Source organism: Frieseomelitta varia, unplaced genomic scaffold (assembly GCF_011392965.1).
Source record: "Frieseomelitta varia isolate USP_RPSP 00005682 unplaced genomic scaffold, Fvar_1.2 scaffold_480, whole genome shotgun sequence".
NCBI lineage: Eukaryota > Metazoa > Arthropoda > Insecta > Hymenoptera > Apidae > Frieseomelitta > Frieseomelitta varia.
This window is the reverse complement of record NW_025110235.1, coordinates 14,661-24,285: the sequence shown is the minus strand read 5'-3', so window position 1 is coordinate 24,285 and position 9,625 is coordinate 14,661. Positions and strand designations below refer to the sequence as shown.

Below are 9,625 nucleotides of genomic sequence, written 5' to 3'. Positions count from 1 at the left end.
AGTGTTGCAGAGGATTAACGAGGATGATATGAGTTTGATCATGTTCCTCACGCATGGGTGTGAGAGTTTGTTTGCATTTTTCGCTTCTGAGAAACGTACGTTATTATGAATTTCAAGAGGCGCGGGAAAAAAGGAACGTTTACGCGAATGCCACCGTGTAACTCGGCGAGTGGCTTGGAAAAGGCACTATGTTTGGGTTCGGCGAATTTAATTTAGTTCTTTTAGCAAGCACGATGATGATTTTAGAGGTCGATAATTGGAAAAGGAGAAAATATGATAGTGAGACTTGTTTTAAAGCCTCTGCTTCCAAAATGCGTCGATTCGTTTTATTCTAAATTATTTTTAACTTTTTAATTTAATAATATTGTAAATTATTATATTATATTATTTTAAATTTATTAATATTATAAACTGTCAACTACAAAACAACAACAAAATTGAAAAATTTTTTTCATGATTCTTTTCAATGAATTTAAAGACTGAAACTACGTTTTCAAAGACCTCTCGAAATTCGATGCACGAGTTTCCTCCGCCAGTTTATTCAATTTTCAAGAAAATTCGTGAAATCGTAACATTTTCACTTTTTTATAATATTCAAAGTTCAATAAACTGACGAGAAGTAAATCGTCAGAAGGTTTTAAGAGGAAGTTTCAACCTTCGAATCTATCGTAGATTTAGTCATAAGAAAGAGTTTTGTATGTTTCTACATACTATGACAAATTGTTTAAGAATGTCTCAGAGAAAAAAAGCATCCCCACTTTATCGCCTCGTACACACTGTGAAAGCTTTTCAAAATGAAACGAACGATGCATTTTGAAAGTAGGAGGCTTCAAGCTTTTCCAACGAGCCCAAGTTTATTAACGATGTTTTTCTTTTTCTACGAAATTATAACCAATATTTAACGTTCGAATATCAACGAAAAGTCGCTCTACGTACATATGTCTGTTTCGTTAATTTTTTTTAAACATTAAAAATAACAACAAAACCAACCATTCCTCCGCGCTCCAAACAAAACGTCAAACAAAAGGGAACAACACTCACCTGGCCTTGACTTGGACGCACCAGAGTAGGGTGAATACTCGCGATCGAAGCAGAAATCATCGCCAGGAAACGGATCGTTCGCCTCGAAATCGGAATACTCGAGTCGTCGCGCTATCACGTTTCGTTCCGTTATCTCGTCGCGTTCTATCGTCGTAAATCGGCTCTCGCGGTAGCTGCCATCTGCGTAACTAAACGAAAGAACGTGATCCCCGATTAGTTTTATATCGTGGTATTCTCTGTTTAATCGATCGGTTCGATCGATTGGTGTCTACCTGCGATCCCCGATCAGGTTGCACGCGACAAACGGATCGTGTCGCGTCGAATGTTGACGATTCACTGGTGTCGTTTTCACGTGGTTCTCTTGGGGTAGAAACAGGTCCCTCAGAGCTACGTACCTGGGTGGACTCTCTGTTGTTCTTTCGCCGATGTTTTGGTCCCGATACGTCCCGTAAAATGGAGAAGGTACACCTGAAATCAGGCTTAGGTTAGATCGGTCACACGGGGGTGACTCATTGAGGACCAATACTTGTATCAAAAACGCGACGTTTTGTTTCTTTCAATTATTTTACACGATCGGGTCTATAATTACTTTTAATTATTTATTATTCATTCGTCTATAAACGATATTGTCTATAATTATAAGTTCATTCTGATTCAATATGTAACTAAATAACTAAAATAACACAATATGTTATTAATACTATATTGTACTATGTTATTAATACTAAATAACTAAAATAACTAATATGTTATATTCTACTAATATATTATACTAAAATAACTAATATGTTATATTATGCTATATTATATTATACTAAATAACTAAAATAACTAATATGTTATTAATACTAAGAATGAATCACATTATTAAATATATTTCGATTATTTTGCATCGTCGAATTCGTTTGTAAAATTACGAAATGGAATGGTATTCTCTTTCATCGTTACTTTTTCTAACCACAGAGTAGATTGTGTAAAATTGAAAGAAATTTAAATATCTTTAGCATCATGACGAACTGCCGTTTCATCCTCAATGAGTATATTTGTAGCTTTGTTAAGAAGATTAAGGTTTAATATTATTTTAGTCCTTCTCTCAGCAATTTCTACATACCTATTTACCTAATATTTTTCAGTTTTTCACAAAATCTGCAGTCTAATGGTAATATTAGCAAACTTGCATACTGATTAGTGAATAATCACAACCCACGAGAAAAGCAGTAAATATTTATCAAATAAAATCTGGGCCAATTGTCGATGACAATACGAATGGACAACTATAAAATGAATCTAGGACCGGAATGAGCGAGATAAATCATTCTTTAAAATTGTTTAAATGTCAACGTTCCACTTAATAGACGAACCACGTCCAACGACTGTTATATTAATCGAACGCAGCTGTTATATTAATCGAGCATTTGTATAAAGAAAAATAAAAATTTTCCAATTTTCGTTAGCTTTGTCGTTGGTTCTTTCTTGATTTATTTCTTAATTACGGGTCGAACGAAGGAACGAAAAGAACGCAACGGTACTTCCGCCCGATCAACGAGCTCGTTCGCAAAATTTGGTCGAACCAAGACTATTTTCAGCCACTGTTTTCATGCCAGACCTCACGCAGATTTGCAATCGTGTCTTATTACGTCTCGTTGGTTTCCCGGTGCGAAACGATTAAATGAAAGTTCTTATCGGTAATTACTTCTGTTCGGTAATTCGAACAATGACTTTCGGTTTGGATACAATGGAACAAAGTAGACTGTATGAACTTTATTTTTCTAAATGTTCTTGGAATAATAAAGCACTGTAGTGATCACTGTCTCAGATATTGATATATTTTGTGAATTATTATTGTAGAGTTGAAGTTAACTTCATAGAATCTTTCATGTAACCGGACAGTTTTTGCTATGTATAAAAATATAAACTACATATGAACTTTTATATATATATACTTTATATATTATAATATAATATATATATACTTTATATATATACTATATATAGTTTTTGATATGTATAAAAATATAAACTACATATGAACTTTTATATATATATATATATATATATATATATATATATATATATATATATATATATATATATATATATATATATATATATATATATATATATATATATATATATATATATACACATACTATATATAGTTTTTGCTATGTATAAAAATATATATAAACTACATATAAACCTTTATATATATATATTTTATATATATATACTATATATAGTTTTTGCTATGTATAAAAATATATATAAACTACATATAAACCTTTATATATATTTTATATATATACTATATATAGTTTTTGCTATGTATAAAAATATATATAAACTACATATAAACTTTTATATATATATATATATAAAAATATATATAAACTACATATAAACTTTTATATATATATATATATATATATATATACATATACTTTATACATTATAATATAATATAATATAATACTATATATAAATCTTCGAAATTTTGATTAGAGATAGGTAAAGATAGAAGAAAATGTTGAATTTTTCTTATATTTCTATATACCTCATATATAAAACTTCTGTACTAGTTCTTTCTTATAATTTCATAATTTTATACATCGATGACTTAGTACAGCTGCATTTGTTGTCGAAATGAAACACATAATTCTTTTTACTAAAGCTAGATTAGAGACTAAGTGATCAATATTTTATGACATGTTTAACAATATACTTGAACTTTCTTCTTCTTCTTCTTCGTTGAAAATAGTATTTGTTATTTCGATCTGATTGCAAGTAATATCGTAAATTATATTTACGTGTACAAATTTACGTATATGCAGATAATTCTTGATAATGCTTAAAATGAATTTCACGTAATGTCAAGTAAAACGATCGACAACCCGCGAAGATCGTCTGCCATAAAAAAAATTTCCTCGGTGGTTAGATCATGTAAGAAGAAGCAAAGGTTGCGCAACAATACGTCGAACAGGCGCGGTTTAATATCGCGAACGAGCGGCCATGACGCGATTTTTATAAAAAAAGAAAAGAGAAACCGTACCGTGATCTTTTAACAATCGCAACCGCTTGTTTTTCTCTCGTTTATTCTTGGATCGTCGACTCATATTTTCCATCGCATTCCGGGATTACCTTACCGTCTATTTTCATACCGCATCACCTAACAGCCTGTTCATCCTGCATACAAACGTATTCGCGTATTCTTCCAAAAATATTAATCCCCCCCCCCTCCTCCTCGCAGAATATTTTTATCGTTTTGTTTCATTTTTTAATTTAATCCATTTAATTTGACCCATAGTCTTGCCTTATCCTTGCTTTCAATAAATTTTTCCAAGTTTTCCAGCAGGTTTCAATAAATGCGAATTCTACATTTTCTTTTTTTAAATTAATTCGATAGCGACAGTATTGTTGCGCGTTGTTTCGCGATGGATCCGTGACTTTCATTATTTTTGGATGTAACAGTAACACTGTTTTGTATATTGTGACATTCGAAGCAGTTCAACAGAATAGTGTTTCCAAACTTACGAATAACGTTACATAGCCACGCCCAACATTGCTGACTTTAAAATTAGACGCATTCTCCGAAGAACGGTTCCAGATTAGAAATTCCGTTCAAAATTGAAATACACCTGTTGCTGGTAGTTCGAATAAACACCACTTTAATTCCTGATGTTCTTCGACGAAAATTCATCCCTTTTATTTCCTTTTTAGGATAATGATCCGATTGAAAAGGAAAAGAATAGTACATTATTACTTTTGAAACTATTTAACTAAACGTCTAAAATACTTCAAACAATTTTTGAAGCACCTCGTTTATTTTAATTATTAATTCACTGTACAATTGTCATTTTCTTTTCTCTTTCCTCTCAACTAAAATATTTTCATAACACTGTTCATATATTCTTATTATTCAATTCTAAAATCAATTTCTTTGATATTCAATGAAATTAAAACACGTACATATGATGATCAATTCTTTCATTTTTCATTCTTAATCCTCGAAAAAAAAAAGAGCATGGAAAAGAATTTCCAATATTGGATTATCCTAACTACGTATTACAAATTAATCGTCGTATTTATTCTTTCAAATGCTCGAACATATTCATTTGCTCAAAAATTATCCACTTTTCGTTCCGTTCGTTCGTCCGACGAAGCTCCGTAAAATATATTCGCGCGTGGACTGGATTTCACCGGGCCAAATATACACGATTCCGCGATGCGAGTGATTAACGAAAAGCACAATTAACAGGCCTGCACGATGTTAGTAACCTCCCCCCCCGAATGTTACGCTGCGCTCTACATATTTCTTTTGCTCTTCGAAAATAAGTGGGTGCCTGAAATACGTATGACTAATCGTGCAACAAAAGCAAGACAGAACAATGCTTATTCTCTCGATACATTGCTACGTTCCGTTCACAGCGTAACGCTTTATTTTCTTCTTCTTCTTCGTTTTTCTTTCGACCTCAACCCTTTTCATTCCCTCGCGAGCACTCACCACGTGTAACGCGGAAACAGGAGATTTATTTTTCTTATGATTTCTTCAATCGATGCGATGCTTGGAATTTATTTGATCTGAAAATACCTTCGATTACGTCGATATTCATCGCGCATCAGGATTTTAGTTTCGTTTATCGTTCGATATCGTTGGGTATTTTGATGTTTACGAATCGCTGAGAAGGAAGATTCAGAAGTTTGTATCATACAGAGACGCATGTATTATGTGTTATATTCAACGTTGTTGAATAACATGTTGAAATTCGTCGAGTTTGTTTTTATTAGTTACAGTACCGTGACCAATTTGCCGCTATGCGTTTCGTGTAACCGAGCAGAATTTATAATCGTGTATATTTATTTTTAGCGTCGCTGATGGTTTCAGGAGTGAGTTTAGAATAGAATTAGAAAAACGATACAGCCATCTTATTGTACAAATTTCAAATTGTTTTGAAATTTAATCGATGATTTAAATTTGATGTAGGTAAAGATCGGGAGTTGATCTGATAAGAAAATATAATAAACGTAAAATGTAAATGAAACTGTAAAATTAAAGCAAAAATAAACAGAGCTGTCTAAATTTATTTAATCTATGTTGCAATGCTCTGTAACGATATCTCAATTCTATAGCGAATAAAAGGTTTTGCTTTCTTTTACGAATATTTCTATCGTAATTTGTAATCATAGATATTTCTAGAATTTCTAGAATATTGTAACAGATTTTGCAATTTCATTCTAATTAACAAATTGAGTGAAATTGAACTTTGAATGACAATTGAAACTTTCCAAATGTCAACGATTCTTTCAAAACAATTCTTATTTCCACGAATTAGATGAAAATAAATTTTATGAAATTAAATTTGAAATTTCTAATTGTATCAATAATATTTTTATCTGTCGTCGTGACATCAGGCAAAATTTTATAATGATTCTAATTAAATAAAATTAAATTTGAAACGGCAACTTGAAATTTCCAAGTGTCAATAATTTCTCCAACAATATTTTTTATTTCTTATTAATACTCTGTCACGATAAATTTTACAATTCACTCGATGCTACCTTCAATTACGCGAATAAAATTAAATTCCAGATCAAATAAATTCGAAACGAGATGAGACGTGTTAATAATTCCAGGCCCCTAAAACTACGTCATGCTGATACCCAATTATTAGCAAAAAACACCTACCATTTTGCACCATATAGCCATCGATGCTCTGTCCCAGCACCGTATCAAAATCGCACCATTGCCAATAAAGAACAATCAGCCATAGAGACAGAGAAAAACACAGAAGAGGAACAGAGGGACAAGGGGATGAGAAAATAACTCGTGACACCATAGTACCTAAATTTTTTTTTTTCTTTTTTTTTTTCTTTCATTATATTGCAGAGAAAGCACACGTTTATTTACACAGTATACCAATAAATTGTCTGCTGCGATGAGTGATCAGTGTACGATAACAATAGTGTCAATGCGAATCTTTCTTCGTTTCGAAATTCTCCGAGCAACAAAGCGTTTCAAATAATGCTACTATTTCAAGCTAATATGTCAAAGTGGACGATCTCGACGATCGAGAACGTTCACTGTATTATCGATTCTCGCTCGTTTCAATGAGTAATTCTCTCGCTCGAGTGTAACAGCTTGATCGTGTGACTAGCATCTGTTTCATTGAGAATCACGGCGTACTTAATTTGCTTAGTTAAAAATTTCATTCTTACTTAATAGCCTAATTTTGTCCAATAAATGTTTCGTTCGAAAACTCGTTTAAAAAAAAAAAAACTAAAATTTTTCACCGTTTCTGTTCTCTTTCTAAATTAATAATTAGTTTCGTTAGTTCGTGTATTATTTCTTCTTCGTTTCGATTCGTTTCCCAATTCCAATTGTCTCAGTAGCAATTTTTTGGTAAATTACCGCGACTCTAGTCTATGACAGGGCGGGCGAAAAAAAGAAAAAAAATTTCAGGCGAAAAAGAAAAAAAATATAGAAGAAAACGGGAGAATCTTTATAAATACGTATGCTGCGTGCTTAACAAGGATAAAATAGGACAGAAATTCTCGAGGATGGAAAGACGGAGGATAAGAGGAAATATAAAGGTGATAGAGAAGAAAGAGTGAGATGGAACAGAGTATAGTCAAAAAGAAACGACCTACTAAAAAGCGTGTTCAAATCGTTCCACGGCAACAACGACAGAGAAAGAGAGAGAGAGAAAATGCATTCGAGGAAGCTCACTACGCGCTGACAAAAGAAGAAACAAAAAAAAAAAAGAAAAAAAAAAGGAGGAATAAGAAGCGTATCCACCAGCGTTCGCGAATTTTTCTTCAACTTCTCACTATTCGGCTAATCGTATTTTGACTAGTTCTCCTCGCCCCTGTCGTAAAATCAATCATTTGCTTTTACGTACGTACAAAATGCAGAGAAAAAAAAAAAAAAATGTCGCACCCTTTGACGGGAAGCACATACTTGCTCTCTAAGCATTAATCCTTCATTTTTCCTTATGCCAGTTTACCATCACGGATATATTATATTATTCGCGTCGTGTTTTTTTTTTTTTTTTTTTTTTTTCTTAATTGAAATGTTCTTTCTTTTCGATAGAAAAATATTCGTTTGAATGATTTGTTGGATGAATGTTTCTTGGAGATGGAAAAAGACTGATTAAGCGAAATAATGAAGTTTGATTGAAGTTAGAGACTCAATGTTCCACCACCTTCGTATTAGATTGTGCTGTGATTCTTTGTTGTTGTTTTTTTCTTTGGCGTTTTAATTTGTTTTTGCTTAATCCCTCCTCGACCATTATTAAATAGGCGCGTATACTGATCGTCTGTTACCTGGCACCTGCAAGATGGCGGAAGTTACTGTCGAGCCTAAGCTATTCGTTGCAGTGCACGCGTAAGTGCCAGCGTCCTCTGAAAATAGAAATTCTTTCGTCAAAAGAAATTTTAATTCCTTAAAATAGGATAAAAACAGTAATGCGTAAGGTAATCAATATTTGGCAATATTCTTCCATTATAAATACAATAAATATAATAAAATAAATAGTACAATAGAAATGAAATAAAATAGAAACAAAGAAATTTAGCATTAATTGCCAACGGAAATAACAATTTAATAATAATTATTCGATACTGAAAATTCGCTTTAAATTTAGAACGTTGAATATCAATTATCAAAGCAAATTTACGAATTTGCAAATTTACAAATAGAAAAGAAAAAGATAATCGCTTTCTTTTTAAATTGACGATTCTTAAAATTAATAAGTGAAACTAAAAACCCAGTGAGAAAAAAAATTTCATCAATAATTGTGTCTAGAAAATTTACTTTAACTCGTCGACCGCCATCGTTTTTATTCATTGTACATATTTTAGACTAATGAAATCGAGACGAATGTCATTAACAATGAATTTTAAATAACATTTTAAACAACTGGATCAATATTGTAAAACGAAAAATACGCGTTCGTTGTACTTTACATGATCTCTATAATATAATATCTCACAGGGATGAAATATTTCGCCTCACAGGTCAAATGTGAGAGTTTCACGTGGAAAAAGTTGATATTTTCATCCACAAAAGTTTGCACCAATATTTTCAATTTCAGTATTAATTGCCTTACCAGGAAATGCTCGCACTATGGTCAGACGACAAACGCCGTTGCGATAATGGATCTCGTAGCACGATGAATTCTCGATGATCCTGCCGTCCTTGGACCAGAGGATGTTCGGTTGTGGTTCAGCCTGAACGATGCACTCGAATCTCGCCGTCTGCCCGCTCACCACCGCGATGTCTTTCAGTGGCTGGAAATTTTCATCACGTGAATCGATCGACCTTCGTTTCCTTTAATTACAAGCGTAATCACAAGTGTTGCTCGAGTTACCGTGATGAAAAGCGGTGCCTTTTTCGGTAGTATATCTAGGTAAGGCTGAATCACTTCTTTGCTCGAGGCCACTCCATTAGTGGTTGGCCACGGTGATCCTAGAATAATCAGCTCGGTTTAACTCGAGTAATTTAAAAAAAAAAAAAAAAAAAAAAAGAAAAAGAACTTTAAACGACATTGAAAAAATACGTAGATCAAGTTCAAAAGGAGACAATATC

General features: G+C 32.5%; 1 protein-coding gene across 1 annotated transcript in view; it reads right to left on the bottom strand.

The window, feature by feature from the left end:
• Window positions 1–8,284: 8,284 nt before the first annotated feature.
• The window catches only part of LOC122532900 (microtubule-associated protein futsch-like), a 13,836-nt gene continuing 12,495 nt past the window's right edge, over window positions 8,285–9,625 (bottom strand). The window contains exons 9-11 of the mRNA XM_043662083.1: window positions 9,408–9,505; window positions 9,147–9,327; window positions 8,285–8,439 (exon numbers count right to left, since the gene is read on the bottom strand). Coding sequence (XP_043518018.1) covers window positions 8,330–8,439; window positions 9,147–9,327; window positions 9,408–9,505 — 389 coding nt within the window. The 3' untranslated portion in view covers window positions 8,285–8,329. The remainder of the gene's footprint in view (window positions 8,440–9,146; window positions 9,328–9,407; window positions 9,506–9,625) is intronic.